The sequence below is a fragment of the Canis aureus genome, chromosome 13 (assembly GCF_053574225.1).
Source record: "Canis aureus isolate CA01 chromosome 13, VMU_Caureus_v.1.0, whole genome shotgun sequence".
NCBI classification, from domain to species: domain Eukaryota; kingdom Metazoa; phylum Chordata; class Mammalia; order Carnivora; family Canidae; genus Canis; species Canis aureus.
Window position 1 is genome coordinate 16,471,381 of NC_135623.1, and position 19,417 is coordinate 16,490,797.

The 19,417-nt window shown below is 35.6% G+C and overlaps 1 protein-coding gene across 7 annotated transcripts in view; it reads left to right on the forward strand.

The window, feature by feature from the left end:
• The window catches only part of EPS15 (epidermal growth factor receptor pathway substrate 15), a 142,478-nt gene that overhangs the window by 111,813 nt on the left and 11,248 nt on the right, over positions 1-19,417 (forward strand). For all 7 annotated transcript variants that reach the window (XM_077844964.1, XM_077844969.1, XM_077844968.1 and 4 more), the window contains one exon: positions 2,988-3,057. In XM_077844964.1, the coding sequence (XP_077701090.1) occupies positions 2,988-3,057 (70 nt within the window). The remainder of the gene's footprint in view (positions 1-2,987; positions 3,058-19,417) is intronic.

Here is a 19,417-nt window from a genome sequence, read left to right on the forward strand (position 1 = left end):
GCAGTATGGACCGATTTGCCAAATTCTTCTAAAATTGGCTGTAACCTGAATTATTTCTTTTCCTTTTACTTTATTCTAGTCTCTGATGCTTCGCTATTATCATTAAAGAGCAAGAAACCAAAAAAAAACAAAACAAAAAAACAAAACACCCAAAGTAGCTCTTCCTAATTTAAAAAATAAAACGAGTTTCTCCTGTTCCTCTTGCCTTTTGAAAAATTTCCACCATTTGTTGTATTTACTTTTTCTCTTTCCTCACCAGTTTGTGAAAGCAGGATTGCCCTTGCTGACTGCTCTTGTTTTCAAAATTAAAAACAGAACAGAAAACCAAGTTGGCAATATATTAATAGCTATGTTTATCTCACCTCTTCCTATACCTAAGTTATGGGGCTAAGTTCTGTTCATGTGTTGCCCATTTAATCTTCACACTATTCCTATGAGCTCATGTTTCTATCCTCTTTTTTAAGATAAAGTAAATGAGGCTTAAAGAGGTTAAGTGATAGTAAGTGGTAGAACTGAGTCCAAACCTTGGTTTATCTGACCAAAATCTAAGGTCTTCACCCCTGTAGTCTAAGATTTAAACTTAATTCTTCCCGACTACGGAGCCCTTGTGTTTTGTAATTTTTCTTCTTTTCAAACAGGCCTCTGATTATGTTTCTAGATCTGAATCTCCCCAGAAGTCTTTTCTATTCCCTCAAGGCTAATCTCTGCTCTCAGAGGGACATAATTTAAAAAACCAAAGCAAAACAAAATAACTGCCATTTCTTACTCTCCTAGCTAGTGTCTGGTGGCATTGTGTAGGTACTAAGTCATACAGTCAAAGTGAGGGGTAGATGGCTGATGTAGAAGGAAATTTCAGTGATAAATTTGGTGACCTTGTAGGAGGATGTTGGTACATTATTTCTAAAAAATACCATCTGAATCGTAGTTGTGAAAATTACTTCTGTGTACTAAATTGCCTAATTATCAAACTGAACATAGCATAAAGAGAGTTTTAATGGCCTCTTGTTCCTTCATAGGCTACGCAGTCCATCCTGTCCCCCTTGCTGTCTCAATGGCCTCTTAGGTGCCTCTTAGGTGGTATATGAGGAAGGAATAGAAATTAAACCTGACACTCATGTAGGCCTACTTTTTCTATTTCCTTCTGTGATGGCTAATAAAATCTATAAGCTTTTGTTAAAAATCAGGCCTGTTAGATTTTTTTTCCCTGTGAAATTCAAGAAAGAAAGCAAAATAATTGGTAACTTATGTCAGTGACTATCTCTCACACTGGTATTTTGACTGTAGGATTAGGAACCATGCAAAGTTACCTGGCATTACAGACCACATTAATGTTTTTCTTTGATTGCTCTTTATTCATTCAGCAGATATAATTAGAATATAAGCTAGTATGCTAGTTTTATAATAATATCATTGGCATCAGTTAAAATAAGTACTATCATCTTCAGTTCTAAAAATTTCATTAGCGTTAATTACTTCTTTCTGCTAGTAGTTTAAATGGATTCTCTTTTATAAAGGGAGAATGTACTGCAAGTCCTGGTTAGCAATACTTTTCCCTTTTCAAATACATTTGTTTTATTTGGAAATGTATCATTTGAGCTCTGCGATATCCTTTGACAGTCAATTGTAATAACCAGTTTCTTAATGATTAGAAATAGAGCCTGTAATACAGATGACATTGATAGCTATGAGTCAGCGGAAATAAATGTTCCTAAACCCTTCTAATGTCCCTTTCACCTGTCTGCTAAGGCTTTCATTGGCCTCTTAACAGGGCCTTAATGCCAGAAAGAGAAGGTTCACTTTTCTTCCTAAATATGTCATTTGTTTGACTATGATTAAAAACCAAAATAAGTTAGGAAAGCAGTTCTAAAGCAGGAATCCCTGACTTCTGGTAAAGTCCTCACTCTGTAGCCACTCACCCTTGCGACCTGGTCCAGATTCTTACATGGCTAGTTATTCAAAGTAGCAAGATCTTTCTAGCAGAGCTCCCTCTCTCTGGTCTCCCTCCTTTACCCCCTCCCTTCATTCCTTCCTCTCCCTGCCCTACCTTGGGAGCACATGTATGTATTCCTCTGCTGGGCAGAATGCTAGAATTATTTTTAGATAACAATTACAAAATAAATCTAGCATTTTCTGATATTAAGTACTAGAATATTTAAGAGTTAGAATAGTATACATCCTAAATGCAACATGTCATCCTGGAATAGGAGAAGGACCTTAATGGAAAAGCTGGTGAAATCCAAATAAAGTCTATAGTTTATAGTTTTGTACCAGTGTTAAATCCTTAGTTTTAATAGATGTACCATGATTATATGAAGTACTAACATCAGAGGAATCTGGGTGAAAGACATATGGGAACTCTCTGTATTTTCTTTACAACTGTTTTAGACATCTAAAATGACTTCAGTATAAAAAGTTAAAATAGTGTATATTTGTACTATTAGCAACATAATGAAGAAAAGAGATGAATGCCACCAAAGTCAGGGTAATAATTATCTCTACAGAGGAGGGATAAGATTGTGCTTGGGAGAGGGACACATGAAGACTTCTCAGGTGTTTGCAGTTTTTACACAGGTGTTCATTTGATAGTTACTTGTTAAACCGCACGTTTCATATACCATTTTGAATGGATATTATATTATTCAATAAAAGCTTAGAAAATTTTGCGTCATTTCAGTTTAAGAAATTGCAAATCAGTAAGGGGAAACATTCCTAATACTTTGTATTTCTTTCTTTCTTTCTTTCTTTCTTTCTTTCTTTCTTTCTTTCTTTCTTTCTTTCTTTCTATCTATCTATCTATCTATCTATTTATTTTTAATGGCTTCTTGTTCTGGCTTCGACAACATATACTAATATTTTTAGTGGCGTGTATTTCTTAATTAAGAGCTTGTAAAGAATTTTTTTTTTTTTTTTTTTTTTTTGGTGTGACCATGAGGTTTCAGCTAGGAAACATTGCCTCTCTTAGTCATGATTTTGTGTTATTTGTTTAGGTAGAAACATTGAAGCACAATGATCCTTTTGCTCCTGGTGGAACAGTTGTTGTTGCAGCAAGTGATTCAGGTAAGGAAATAATTGATCAATTTCTTTGAACAGTAAATAGTACCATTTTCTTTAGGCTTTTTTTTTTTGGGGGGGGGGGGTCTCCAAATATATCTGTCCTACTTACTTATGTAAGGCTTTAAAACTATTGCATGGTTATAGCCGGTCGTAATCTACCAGTAGTAATGATGACAAGTGTGAGCATATCACTTTCTACTCTTCTTATTCATTTATCTCATTTATTATTTATTTATGTTATTACTAGAGGGAAGTGGGAGACAAGCTTCCAGTTATGGAATAAATAAATCATGGGAATAAAATGTACAGCATAGAAAATATAGCCAGCAGTATTATAAAATAGTGTTATACAGTAACAGAAGGTAGCTATGCTCACAGTGAGCATAGCATAACGTGTAAACTTGCCAAACATTATGTTGTACACCTGAAACTAATATATAACATTGTATGTCAGCTATACTTAATTAAAAAAAAATCTTACTAAAATATGTACTCTAGCCAGTAAAACCAATAAAAGACAGTGTTTGGCAATTTCAAAGTCAGCAATGACTCATTTGGATCTTGGCCTAAACTTAAAAATTAATTGCTTCCAGTATGTAATGATCATAGCTTTACAAATAGTGGGTAAAATCTTTTAATAATACAGAGAAAAGGGAAATGTTACTATCCAATCTTCATGCTGTATTTATGGCATCTAATTTTCCATTTATCCTTTTAAGTGATATTTCCATTTTAAAGATCAGGAAAGTGAAGACCAGAACTTTAAGTAACTTGATCAAGATTATACATTTTACTAGAGTTGAACCAGGTGAAGCCAAGATTCAAACCTAAGTCTGGCAGTCTAAAAGCTTCTGTAACTTTGTCACTGTTCATTTAAAAATAAAACAGATCAACTATTGTGTAGGAGAGCAGGGAATTAAAGGAAAGTGGACTCAAACATGTAAATACCTCAAGTATCATGCTGAATAGGATTCCTTATTTTTCCAGATAAAAATAAGGTGAGTTATTCAGTACACAAATTTGCTGATGTGATAAGTTGAGGATTATGAGCATAAAGAAAGATTAGTAGAAATGCATTCACAATTTCTGGTATTGTACAAATTAAGACAAGATGAGATTTAGCAGTGTACATTATTTTCAGGTTGAAATTTAACTTTCAGTTCACCTGGGTGGCTCAGTGGTTGAGTGTCTGCCTTTGGCTCAGGGTGTGATTCCAGGGTCCTGGGACTGAGTCCCACATTGGGCTTCCCGTAGGGAGCCTGCTTCTCCCTCTGCCTATGTCTCTGCCTCTTTTTCTGTGTCTCTCATGAATAAATAAATAAAATCTTAAAAAAAAAAATTTTAACTTCCAGCATGAGTAACAAAAAGGAATTGAATATAAAAAGCAGATATGTAGGGATCCCTGGGTGGCGCAGCGGTTTGGCGCCTGCCTTTGGCCCAGGGCGCGATCCTGGAGACCCGGGATCGAATCCCACGTCGGGCTCCCGGTGCATGGAGCCTGCTTCTCCCTCTGCCTGTGTCTCTGCCTCTCTCTCTCTGTGTGACTATCATGAATAAATAAATAAAATCTTTAAAAAAAAAAAAAAAAAAAGCAGATATGTAGAAAACAAGATGTAATGTAGGTGCTGGGTATTGATATAAGCCAAAACTTAGAATAACAGCAATAAGGTTTCTAAAAGGCATATCGTAGTTAATAGTGTTAAATTAATATATTTTAAAAATACATGTGCTTTCTTTAGACTCTCATTATCAAACTGATGAATTAATATATTGCTAGGGATATTGTATGATTAGAAAGGATAACCTAGGGGATCCCTGGGTGGCTCAGCGGTTTGGCACCTGCCTTCAGCCCAGGGCATGATCCTGGAGTCCCGGGATCAGGTCCCACATCAGCTCCCTGCATGGAGCCTGCTTCTCTCTCTGCCTGTGTCTCTGCCTCTCTCTCTGTGTCTCTCTCATGAATAAATAAACAAAATCTTAAAAAAAAAAAAAAAAGGATAACCTAAGAAGGTAAAATGAAAAGTTAATATATTTATATAGGTGACTCTTGAACAATATGAGGGTTAGGGATGCTGATCCTCTCCTCACCTGCAGTTGTAAGTCTGCATAAACCTTTTACTCTGCAAAACCTTTACTCATAGCATTCTGTTGACTGGCAGCCTTACCAATAGCATAAACAGTCTATTAGCACATATTTTGTATATGTATTCTTACAATGTATTCTTACAATAAAGCTAGAGAAAAGAAAACATTATTGAGAAAATCATAAGGAAAATACATTGACAGTACTGTACTGCATTTATTGAGAAAAATCTGCATATAAGTGAATCCACATACTTCAAACCCATTGTTGTTCAAGGGTCAACTGTAATTAAGTCTTGACTGCAATAGTAAGTGCCATGGAAGTTCATTAAAGTGGCAAAAATTTAAAGGAAAAGAAAGGGAGATCATCTCCATGTAGGGTAAGTTATGAATGGCTTCAAAGCAGAAGGTAGCCTTTGTGGTGTACTTTGAAAGAGTGGGCTAGGATTTTAGTAAGTAGATAGAAAGAGTATATAAAGCGAAAAGAGCAATATGAGCAAGGAATGGAGGCAGGGCATGTTCAAGGAAAAATGGATATATACATTTTTAAATTCTGTTAGTTACATACAGTGCAGTATTAGTTTTAGAGTAGAATTCAGTGATTCATCACTTACAAACAACACCCAGTACTCATCACAAGTGCTCTCCTTAATACCCATCACTCTTCTAGCCCATCCCCCACCCCCTCCCTTCATCAACTCAGGAGTCCCTTATGGTTTGTTTCTTTCTCTCCTTTTTTTCTTTGCCTCCTTCTCATAGGTTCATCAGTTTTCTTTCTTAAGTTCCACATATCAGGGGATCCCTGAGTGGCTCAGCAGGTTTGCGCCTGCCTTCGGCCCAGGGCATGATCCTGGAGTCCCAGGATCAAGTCCCACATCGGGCTCCTTGCGTGGAGCCTGCTTCTCCTTCTACCTGTGTCTCTGCCTCTCTCTCTCTCTCTCTGTCTCTGTCTCTCATGCATAAATAAATAAAATCTTAAAAAAAAACATCCACATATGAGTGAAATTATATGGTGTTTTTCTTTCTCTGACCGATTTGTTTCACTTAGCATAATACACTCTAGCTTTGTCCATATCATTGCAAATGGCAGGATTTCATTATTTTTGATAGCTGAGTAACATTCCATTGTACATATATACCATATCTTCTTTATCCATTCATCAGCCCATGGACATTGGGCTTTCCAAGAAAAACAGATATTTTGGTGAAGCTTATTTATAGATAGAGAAATCATAAGGTTAAAGCTAATGTCATAGATTAAATATTAATTGGTCTTGGTCTTCTCTTTCAGTTCCACTTCCTTACTAATTTTCTAAAAGTGTTAGAATAAATGATTATAATAGTCTGGAAGGGAACCAACATTCATTGTTGTTAATCATCATCATAATAATAGATACCATTTATTGCACTGTTGCAGTTACAGCATTACATGTGCTAACCATTTTCCCATGCTTGGTCTCCCTTAAATCTCACAGCAACTATATGAGGTAATTGGTATTATGTTTATTGGACAGACAAGGAAAATCAAAACATGGAGAAATGAAACCATTTCACAAGGTTAAAAAAGAGTAATAAGTGAACCCACATTCAGATGAGGTCTCTGGTTTTCCACTGACCTCTTTGGTCGTTCCTTCTGTCTCTTTTGCTTATTTTTTCTTTCTCCCCCAAATTTTTTATGTTGTACTACTCTAGGTCTTAGACTCTGGACCTCTTTTCTTATTTATTTATTTATTTATTTATTTATTTATTTATTTATTTATTTATTATAGTCCCACAGAGAGAGAGAGGCAGAGACATAGGCAGAGGGAGAAGCAGGCTCCATGCACTGGGAGCCCGATGTGGGATTCGATCCCGGGTCTCCAGGATCGCGCCCTGGGCCAAAGGCAGGCGCTAAACCGCTGCGCCACCCAAGGATCCCATGGACCTCTTTTCTTATCTCTGTGTGTTCCTTTGGGGATCTTACCTGATTTCATGGCTTCACATACTGTATATTTGTTGATTTAGATCACTAGCCACATCTTTTTTTCCTGAACTCTAAACTCCTATTTCTAACTACCTACTAATATCTCTACTTGAATATCTGATAGAGCTAACAAAGAACATCTAGTCTTCCACTCCCAACCTGCTTCTCTTGTAGCTTACCCCATCTCAACTCATGGTAATTTCATCTTTAATGTTGCCAAGACCTAAAACCTTAAGAGTTATCCTTGGTTCTTCATCTCTTTATCCCTAATCTGCCAAGGAATCCTACTGGCTCTTCCTTCAGATTATATCCAGCAAAAGATTTACAATGGCCTATACTTTCCTAACAATATTCTTTATCATTATTCCCTTTACTCACTCTGCTCCAGCAATGCTGGCCTTCTTGGTGTTGCTCAAACAACAGGCCAATTTCTTAGGCCCTTTGCCTTTAGCTGTTCCTTATTCCTGGGATGATTTTTGCCTATATATCCACATGATGATCTACATTACCTTTAATAAATTTTTGCCATATGTCACCTTGTCAGTGGGCACATTGTGGCCATCCTGTTTAACATTTATAAGTACCACCGCCTAGCCCAGCACTCCTCCCTTACTATTCTCTAATCTTTCATTATGGCTTACTACTTTTCCACAAGCTATATAAATTACCTTTTTTTTTTCTTTCTCATCTTTCTCCTCCTCCTGCCACTAGATTTTAAGCTCCAAGGAATTTGGATCTTTGTATTCACTGGTGTATCCGGAGAACCTTAAACTGTGCCTGGGCCATAATGTTACTGAATGGATAAATCAGTTACTCTTCTCACAGATCATATAGGATGGGAATGGGGGGCAAGGGATTGTTTAACAACGTTTTCCTGATAATGGGTTCTTTTTGTGCTGAGGTGTACATAACATTTACCATTTTAATCATTTTTAAGTATATAATTCATTGGTATTAAGTACCATCACACTGTTGTGCAACCATCACAACCTTCATCTTCAGAACTTTTTCTTTTGAAATGGAAACTCTGTATCTATTAAATAAGAACTCTTCATTACCACCTCCCACTAGTCCCTGGCAACCACCATTTACTTTTTGTGTTTATGAATCTGAATTCTCTGCATGCCTCATAAGTGGAATCGTATAGTATTTTTTATTTTGTGACTGGCTTATTTTACATGGAATTATGTCCTCAAGATTCATCCATATTGTAGCATGTATCAGAATATCCTTCCTTTTTAAGACTGAATATTACTCTATTGTTGTATGTATATACCACATTTTGTTTATTTCTCCATCAGTAAATGTTCAGGTTGTTTCCACATTTTTGGCTTTTGTGAATAATGTATATTAGTGTACAGATACCTGTTCACGTCCCTGGTTTCAGTTCTTTTGGGATCTATACCCAGAAGTGGAATTGTTGAATCATATGACAATTCTATTTTTAATTTTTTGAGAAACCACCATACTGTTTTCCAGAGCAGCCATCCCATTTTACATTCCCACCAGTAGTGGACAAGGGTTCTTTTTTTTTTTTTTTTAAGATTGTATTTATTTATTCATGAGAGACACACAGAGAGAGGCAAAGACACAGGCAGAGGGAGAAGCAGGCTCCATGCAGGGAGCCCAACGTGGGACTCGATCCTGGGACTCCAGAATCATGCCCTGGGCTGAAGGCAGGCTCCAAACCGCTGAGCCACCCAGGGATCCCCTGGACAAGGGTTCTAATTTCTCTATATCATCGCCAGCACTTACTACTTTCTGGTTTTTTGATAATAGTCACTTTAACAGGTGTGAAGTGGCATCTTACTGATTTGATTTGCATTTCCCTAATGACTAAGTGATGTTTCATATGAGCATCTTTTCATATGCTTACTGGCCATGTATCTTCTTTGGAGAAATATTTAATACTTTGCCCATTTTTCAATCAGTTGTTTACTTTTTTGTTGTTGAGTTGTAGGGTTTCTTTATTTGCTCTGAATATTAACCCCTTATGAAATGATTTGCAAATATTTTCTTCCATTGTTGCCTTTTCATTCTGTTGATATTGTTCATTGATACACAAAACTTTAATTTCAGTGAGTCCATCTTATCTACTTTTTCTTTTTTTTTCTTTTTTCTTTTTTGCTCTGAATATTAACCCCTTATGAAATGATTTGCAAATATTTTCTTCCATTGTTGCCTTTTCATTCTGTTGATACTGTTCATTGATACACAAAACTTTAATTTCAGTGAGTCCATCTTATCTACTTTTTCTTTTTTTTGCCTGTGCTTTTTAGAGTCATTCCAAAAAAATATAAGTAAATCCAATGTCATAAAAGTTCCCTGTTTCCTTCTTCTAAGAATTTTATAGCTTTAGGTCTTACATTTAGGTCTGTGATGCATTTTGAGTTAATATTTGTATTTGTTGTAAAGTAAGAATCCAACTTCATCTTTTAGAGTGGATTTTCAGTTTTCCCAGCACCATTTGTTGAAAGGACTTGACTTTTCCCCACTGAGTGATCTTGGCATCCTTGTAGAAAATCATTTGACTATATACGCAAGGGTTTATTTCTGGACTCTCTCTTCTATTCCACTGGTGTAAATATCTGTCTTAATGCCAGTACCACACTGTTTGGTTACTGTAACTTTACAATAGATTTTGAAATCAGTAACTTTGATACCTATAACCTTGTTACTCTTTTTCAAGATTGTTTTGGCTGTTGGGGTTCCCTTGAGATTACATATGAATTTTAGGATGAATTTTCTATTTCTGCAAAAAAAAAAAAAAAAAATAAGCCATTGGGATTTTGATAGGGATTGCTTTGAATCTGTAGATTGCTTTGGTTAGTATTAACATCTTAACATTTTCCAATCCATAAGTGGGGTATCTTCCCATTTAATTGTATCTTTTTAATTTCTTTCAGAATGTTTTGTAGTTGTCAGCATACATGCCTTCCTTGGTTAATTCCTGAGTATTTTATTCTTTTTTCATGGTATTGTAAGTGAATTTGTTTTCTTAATTTCCTTTTCAGATTGTTCATTATTAGTATATAGAAATACTATGGATTTTTGTGCATTGATTTTTTGTATCCTGTTACTTTACTGAATTCATTTTATTCTAAACAGGCTTTTTTGTGGAATTTTATAGTTTTCTACAATGAGATCATGTTGTATGCAACAGAGATAATTTTACTTCTTTCTTTCCAATTTAGATGCCTTTTTTTTTTCCTTGCCTAGTTGCTCTGGCTAGGACTTCTCTGATGAATTGAAGTGGTAAAAGTGGGCGTCCTTGTCTTGTTACTGATAGAAAAAAAATTTCAATCTCTCACCATTAAATATGATGTTCACTGTTGGCTTTTCATATATGGCCTTTACTATGTTGAAGTAGTTTTCTTCTTTTTTCTAGTTTGCCAAGTGTTTTTTATCATGAAAGGATGTTGAGTTTTGTCCCATGTTTTTTCTGCATCAATTAAGAGGATCATATGGGGTTTTTTCTTTATTCTTTTTTTTTTTTTTTAAGATTTTATTTATTTATTCATGAGAGACAGACAGAGAGAGAGAGAGAGAGAGAAGCAGAGACACAGGCAGAGGGAGAAGCAGGCTCCATGCACCGGGAGCCCGACGTGGGACTCGATCCCGGGTCTCCAGGATCGCGCCCTGGGCCAAAGGCAGGCGCCAAACCGCTGCGCCACCCAGGGATCCCTTTTTTCTTTATTCTTAATGGGATGTATTATATTGATGATTTTTGTAGTTAAACCATCCTTACAGGGGATCCCTGGGTGGCGCAGCGGTTTGGCGCCTGCCTTTGGCCCAGGGCGCGATCCTGGAGACCCGGGATCGAGTCCCACGTCGGGCTCCCGGTGCATGGATCCTGCTTCTCCCGCTGCCTATGTCTCTGCCTCTCTCTCTCTCTCTGTGACTATCATGAATAAATAAATAAAAATTAAAAAAAAAAAAAAAGTTTAAAAAAAAATTTTAAAAAATTAAAAAAAAAAAAAAACCATCCTTACATACAAATGAGAACTTATATCTTTCTGGTCTTCCATCTAGCTTATGTGTTGATTTGAATGAGAATCTTAGAACCAAAAACTTTTTTTTTAAAGATTTATTTATTTATTAGAAAGCGTGCTTGCACAAGCACAGGTTGGGGGGAGGAGCAGAGGAAGAGACTCTTCAAATGGACTCCCTGCTGAGTGCAGAGCCCCATATAGGGCTGGATCTCATGACCTTGAGATCATGACCTGAGCTGAAACCAAGAGTCAGTCACTCAACCAACTGAGCCACCCAGGCACCCCTCCCCCGCCAAAATTCTTTTGAGTTGAGTGGGCTACATATTAGTTGTGTTGGACTCAGTTGCATAGACCTTCCACAGACTCCAAAATACCAGAGATCTGAACTTAACTTTTCTTTTCTTTTCTTTTCTTTTCTTTTCTTCTTTTTTCCATACACATAAGGTCATCTAAACTTTGTTTTTTTGCATTTTCCTCATTTAATCTTTGCAGTGGTTATAGGGACAGGTACTATTCTCATTTTAAGGATGAGGAAAATGAGGCTTAGATCAAGCAATTTGCCCAAGGCTGCAGTAGTTGTTGCCATGCTCAGTGTCCAGTCCATGTCTTACTTCAGAGCTCATTTTATTAGCCACTTTATTATGGTGCCTCTGCCTTATCTTCATATCCAATCCTGACAATATTAAAATGGTAGTGAGGTAATGCCACAGATTTTTTTCCTGTCAAACTTAACATTGCTGCCTTTGTTACAGCTGGTAGGAATCTTAGACATGCTATGGGCCAGAGTTTTCATAGAATTTTTCACAAAACTAGCCTCCAAAGAGGTCATCAGAGATTTGGCAAATTATTGTTTCATATTTTTAAGTGCTTTAATTTTTAAGAACTGCAAGTTAATTAAATATATGCATTCATAAATGTTACAAACCATATTAACATAGTGCATTTGTGCTTTAAAGTACTATCAGGTTAAGTGGTTTTTGTGCAAACCTCTGGATAAAAATTATTTTAAATTACTTTGAGATTGCAAGACTCTTATTTAAAAATTTATATAACTACTTCTTGGGTGAATTGTTTGTTTTTCTTTCTTTCTTTCTTTCTTTCTTTCTTTCTTTCTTTCTTTCTTTCTATTTTTTTTTGGGGGGGTGAATTGTTTTTCAAATAGAGCAACTAAAACCAACTATAGAAATAAGTTCAACTCCTGACTTTAAACATTTGTGTTAATCAAAATTGTTTCTTGGTTTTCACTGTCATTGTGATAAGTAAAATTATAGATTTGAACTTAAAATGATTTTAGAGTTGAGCTTAGGTGGCTCAGTCATTTGGGCAGCTAGCTCTTGGTTTCAGTTCAGGTCATGATATCAGGGTCCAGGAATTGAGCTCTGTGTGTTGGGCTCCCGAGTTCAGCAGAAGGAATCTGCTTGAGGATTCTCTCTCTCTCTCTCTCTCCTTTCCCTCTGCCCCTTCCCCCCTAGTCTCTCTAATAAATAAATCTTAAAATTATTTTAGAGTTAATTTTTAAAACCCCATTTATTTGTTTCATATTTTGGAATTTCATTTAAGATTTGAAAACTATTATCAAGCCTGATTTCCTAATATATGGAAGGAAAAGCTAAGCCCCAGCCACATATCAGTTTGCTTCTCAATCCATGCCCATTGATTTTCCTCTGTGTTATCCTGCCTCTTTACTTACTTATCTACTATGTAAATGAAAAAAAAAAGAAAAGAAATCCTTGGGAACCCAAACGTTATAAAAGGGTGCTGGGAACACAGGGAATATAATCAGATGAAAAATGTTAAAAAAAATTAAAGCATTTTAGTAAGAAACTTGTAGAAAATCCATGAAAGATTCTTGGGAGTAGATGGAGATAATTCCAGACTTCAACCTTTCCATGCCCTTGTTTCAACAACAACAAAAAAAAGTATTTCAAAAATAGGTTATTTGAAATAATCATAAGCAGTAACCTTTAGAAATCATTATGTATAGCAGCTTTTTGGTCTGAGGACCCCTTTACATTTTTAAAAGTTAATGAAGACTCTCAAAGAGCTTTTGTTTATATGGGTTATATCTATCAGTATCTACTATATTAGAAATTGAAACTGAGAGATTAAAAAAATTCTAAGTCATTTAAAAGCAATAATAATAAACCCATTACATATTAATATAAATAACATATATCTTTAAGAAAAATAGCTCCAAACCAAAAGAAAATTGTGACAAAAGTATCATTGTTCATACATTTTTGCAAAGCCCTTTAAATGTCTGCCTTAACAGAAGACAGCTGGATTCTCATATCTACTTCTGCATTCTATCTGCTGCACTATATTGTTTTGCTTGAAGTATGTGAGATGAAAAAGATCTGCTTGCACGCAGATATGTAGTTGGAAAAAGGAGGGATATTTCAATAACCTTTTTAGGTAATTATGGATATTCTTCTTGGATACTATACCAGATTTCAACATATTTTAGTTTCTTTAATGTTAGTTGCAATGTGGTACATGAAACCATATCAATATCCTTTTCATGCTCTGTTACATTAAAATCCATTGGTCTTTCTTATACTTTTTTTTTGTTTTTTAAAGATTTTATTTATTCATGAACACAGAGACAGAGAGAGAGAGAGGCAGAGACACAGGCAGAGGGAGAAGCAGGCTCCATGCAGGGAGCCTGATGAGGGACTCGATTCCGGATCTCTAGGATCATGCCCTGGGCTGAAGGCGGCGCTAAACCACTGAGCCACCGGGGCTGCGCTCTTTTCTTACACTTTGAATTTTTTACCTATATATGATTTTGTAACTTGCATTGATCACTTGGGAAATATTGGTTCACTAAGTTATACATATCTTCCAAATGCTGACACATTTCATTGTAAATATTTTTTAAATTATACTTATTAATATTACCATTCATCTTATCAGAGTCTTTAAGTATTGGTATAATGTTAAGATTATGGGGCAGATAGAGCTTTCTAAGATTCTCATTTTCACTTGAAAGCTTGAATTTTTATCATCTGCAACAAATGCTGTCAGTTGTTTTCCTTAAAGTGATATCCTCACTATTTATTTTGGAAGAAATGCCACCAAATACACAAATCTGTTTATCTGTTATTTCTTTCAAGTTTTGAAAAGGGCATTCCATGAAAAAATCAGCTAGTTCAACTTGTTTCTCACACCATCATACAAGTGCTTTTCCTCCAGATAACCATCATACTTTGTACTCAGCAGAGGTGCCTTGTGTGTATTTCTGATCTTGTTACTCAGAATTTTATTTATTTATTATTTTTTAAGATTTTATTTATTCATGAGAGACACAGAGACAGGCAGAGGGAGAAGCAGGCTCCACAGGGAGCCTGATGTGGGACTCAATCCCGGGACTCCAGGATCACTCCAGAGCTGAAGGCAGGCACTAAACCACTGAGCCACCCTGGGACCCCCTTTACTCAGAATTTTAAAAAGCTGTATACCAAAAGGCACCTGGGTGGCTCAATTAGTAAAGCATCCAACTCTTGGTTTTGGCTCAGGTCTTCATCCTCAGAGTCGTGAGACTGAGCCCTGAGTGGGGCTCTGCACTCAGCACAGTCTGCTTGAGATTCTCATTCTCTCTCAAATAAATAAATAAATCTTAAAAAAAGAATATATGTACCTAAGGATCATGATTTATTAAAACTTAATAATTTTTATTATTCATCAAGGACAGATATTTTTAAGCACAACTGCCCTTCCCCCCCCCCCAAGTTTGTGATGGTGAGAGATTTAATGGTTACCAACCAGTTTGATGCTACTGCCTTGATACCCATTAAGACACCAGCAGATTTATCTACGTTGTTGCAAATATCAACACAAATATAAATAACATCTTCATATTCTGAAAATAGTTTTAACCGTACAGATCTCCCTAAAGAGGTCTTGGGGACCTCTGGGCTCCATGGGCCACACCTTAAGAACTTCTGATCTAATACAACTAAAAGATTTTCCTGTTGCCCTGATCTCTGTTCCCTCGGGACAGCTTGCTCTCACAAGGTATCTGGGACAGATGACTCCTTTATTCAAAATGAGGGCAAGAGAATAATCTCAGTGTCCTGGAGAAAAAACTGAAGAGTAGAGGTTATCTTTTTAGTTATGTTTGAGCCTGGTGCTTCTGCTGTTCTCACAGTACACACTTCTTACGGTGGTCATGTCCAGTTCTGTCCTGTTTCCTAATGGCTCCTAGATTTAGTCTTCCAGTGTGGAACTCTCTCCTGAGCCTCCATTACCTTCAAGTTACCTGCTGGATATTTCCCCTTAGGTGCCAAGTGCAACAATACTTAAAATTGAAATAATCATCTTTTCCGATTAGTATTAGTATACAATTAGTAATGTAATAGTATTTCTACTTTCTATAGTAATGATACTCTTAGTTATCTTAGACTTCTCATTCCTCATCTCCAATACATTGCCAAGTCCTGTTGTTTTACCCCCAAGCAGACCCTGATTGTTTCTCCTTTTGCTCAGCCTCGTTTGGACCCTCATTTTGTTTTACCTGAACTGTGATGTTAAATTGCCTTCATTTCTTTACCTGCCAATCCATCATCTACATGACTGTCAGAATTGTCTTTCTTAACATCTGATCATGTTACTAACCACAAATCAAAGTCGCGAGCCCTGTGTTCCACACATATGTGTGGGTATAATTTTGTTATGTATATATTATTTATATTAGTTAATATAATGTTTAATATAGTATCTATATTATATTTATATATATTTAATGGTCTTTTACTTCATGTGTCACAGGTGTATATCTGAAAGTAAAGTTGCCACCTTAGGAAGTTTAAACAATACTAAACATCTTCTGGATATCCCATCTCTGTTAATGATATTACCATCTACGCAGTTGCCCAAGCATAGATTTGGGAGTCATCCTAAGTTGTAGCCCTACTTTCCCACCACAAAGCTTCTGGGACATAGCAGAGTCTCATTAGTTGAATGCTGAAGAAATGAATAAATGATTTGTTTCCAACTACTACATTATCATAAGATTTTGAATTGGTTGGAACATAAACAGCCTAGAGGAGGTTGTCATTATTAGGACATGGGTGCTTGAGGCCAACTGCCTGAATTTACTCAGGTAAAATTGCTAATTCCTTAGGTTTTCTTAGGCTCCATTTCCTAAACAATAAAATGAGGTTAATAATTATACTTCATGGGTTTGTTGGGTAGATGAAATGACATAATCTATGTTAAAGTATTTATTGTGTTACCTATTGCAGTAAATGGTAGCTGCTATTACTATTACCACTACTACTTTTTAGTTTAATGGTTTTAAATCCTGGTTAATGTCACTTATAATATACTCTTTGATAGTTCCAAGTCAAATAGGGATGGGAGAGAGAGAATGAGAATGAGAATTGTTGCCAGCTCTCTTTTCCTGGAAAGGATTCTTTCAGTCTAAGATTATTTTCTCTTATTTTTAGTTTTTAAATCCTTTTGTTTGTGAAATGAACAATGTACTCTTTTTTTTTAAGTTTTTTTTTAACCTAAGTAAATCTGTCTCCTTCCCCTCCTCCCACTGATTTATGTACATATGTTGTTTTTTTAATGTATTTATTTAGTTTAATAAAAATAAAATCCCAACCTCTGGAAATCACTGAGATTTAGAGAGATGGTATTATATTCCTAAGGTCACAAACAGGACTTCTGCCCTCTTTACTCATACCCCTATATTCCTGTTCTTTTTCATCAAGAAATACAGTGGTTAGCCAGGAAAAAAAAAAAAAAAAAAAAAAAAAAAAAAAAAAGATTAATCTCACAGAACAGAAAAAAGATAACCTTTCAAAAATAAACTAAAAACCTAAGGTTAAGTTTTTGTTCTTAAAAATTAAATGATAAATCACTTCTATTACTAAAATTTAGTGATTATGATAGAGATGGACTTCAGCTATTTCTAATATTTTGACTCATAGTAGGGTCTTTCTAGCATTTACTCCTTGTGCGTAGACACATCGTAGACTAAAAGAATACTAAAGAAAGCAAATGCAGGTTACTCAGTTTCTACATATATTTTATTTTGTCTTTTAAAAGTTTTTTCCACTTCATTATAGATGAGATTAGTTCTTGTGCCAGAAGATTTTTTGCGTGGAATATTTTACCACTAACTGAGGAAGTGCAGAATCTTTCCAACTCTTAATTAAAACCTTATAGCATCCTGAGGATATAGAATGGAATTTGTGGTCTCCCCAGAGCATCTTTGACTCTAAAGGTAGTAAAATGCCAAGTAGGTCTTCATTTTTTACAGGCAATGACTCAGGCTAAGCACATGGATGTTCATATGTTTTATTATTCTTAGCGTCTGCTTTCTTTCATGTTTCGTCTCTAATTTTCTCTGTTTCCACAAACCACAGACAATGACTGTCTCTTCAAGGCCACTTATTTTTTGCACGGAAAAATGTGTGTGCATGAGCGGGTGTGTATTTGTATATTTGGGTGTAGTGTGTATATGTCTCTTTTTTCTCCACCTCCTTTCTGTCCATAAGTAAAAGAAAGTAAAACCTTTTTTGGAAAGTCTTCTTGGCCTCTTTCTCATAAACTAGCTGTTGCTTCTCCTTTACTGTCTTTGAACTTTAACATTTATTGCTGTGTAGCAGTTGTATACATATATATATACATATGTATATGTTATATATAAGTATATATTATATATGTGTATATATGTATATATTATATATATGTATATATGTATATATATTTTATAAATATACATACATATATATATTACTCAGTTGAATCGTGAGTTCCTTGAAGGTAAGTGTTGTGTCTTATTCTCCTTTAAATCTCTAGTACCTAGCCTTGATAATTAGTAAATTTGATGGATGAGTGGGTGAGTGAGTGAGTGAGTGAGTGAATGATTTGGAGACTAGCTTGAGAAAATGGATTCTTTATTAATGACCAATACCTCAGATTATTCATGAGTATCTCTTAAAGGTTTTCTGTGAGTTTGAACTTTATCTGATGGCTTGTGAGTGGGTCATGGAGAAAAACATTTTCTTCTTTTTCCCAGGATTCTCTGGTAGATACCTGTTGTTGGTTATTATTTGTGAGCCTTAAAACTGGCTTCCTTTAATCCTTGTTGGTCAGCTGGTTATGCTAAGAAATATTATGATACCTGTTTGGAAGATCCTTAATAAGTAGACAATTTCTTTCCCCCTTTTCTCGCACCATTTTCAATGAATATGAGCATCTTCTATTACCAGACCTTTTTCTAGGCCTTTAAGATACAGTATAGCACAAAGCAAAGTTCTTGTCTTTATAGGGCTTAAATGGGAAAGATAGGCAAGAAACAAATATATAAAGTACTCATGAATGCAATGAATTAAATCAAGGTAGGAATAAAAAGTGATATGTGTAAAATGTAGCTTTAAAGGGAAAAAAAATACCAGGAAAAAAGCTGTTAAAAGAAGCATGCTAAAATAATTGATAAGGGTTATTTCTGATAATGAAATTATAGGTGATTTTAAAAATTACACTTTTATGTAATTTTCCAAAGTGTTAATTACCTTTATTCTTGGGAAGAAGAAGGTGTCCGTGACATCACATTTGTATTTAAAGCCTCATTCTGATGGTCTATAGCTCCCATGTGATCAAGAGGAAGAAAGCCACCTGCTTATTCCTCTCTAGATATTTCTGGGACTCCTCAGCACATGGTCTGGATAAGTTCATACTCAGTGAGTCTTTCCAGTTTCTGGACAGAACTCTACTTCATATCAGTCATGATCAATATCTGAGGAAATTGTTGCCAAAGTCTTAATTCTCCAATTTGGACAAAAGTGCTTTGTCATTCATCCAGGACACATTCACCAGTGTTTGGACCAATGCCGAATAGGTTGTTTATTCTAATGAATAAAGTATAGAAAAACTCTAGTAAAACCACAAGCAGCATATTTTTTATATACAAATGTGTATTTTATTAATGTCTTTCACAGTGTACACTTCATAATATTTTAGTGAAACTTGACCTAACTCCACACTGTTGACATATGTGTTATGACTTCTTATAAAAGCTGTGGCAGAGAAACACCATGAAGCAGATTTTTTAGTTCCCTCTAGTGAAAAGAGCCAACTCCTTTTCCCTCATCACCTTTCTACTAATCAGGAGAGCATCTGCACCCTGGTTGTGCCTCAACTGCTGTGGCATCAAGAATAACAGAGAAGGAGAAAGAAAAGAAAGCCTGAAAAACAACACTCATGACTAGACTGGGCCCCAGGCTGTGGGACTTAGATATATAGTTATATAAAAGCATCTTTTATGGCTAAAGCTATAGAATTTCCTGTAACTCTGTACTTTCAGCATCCT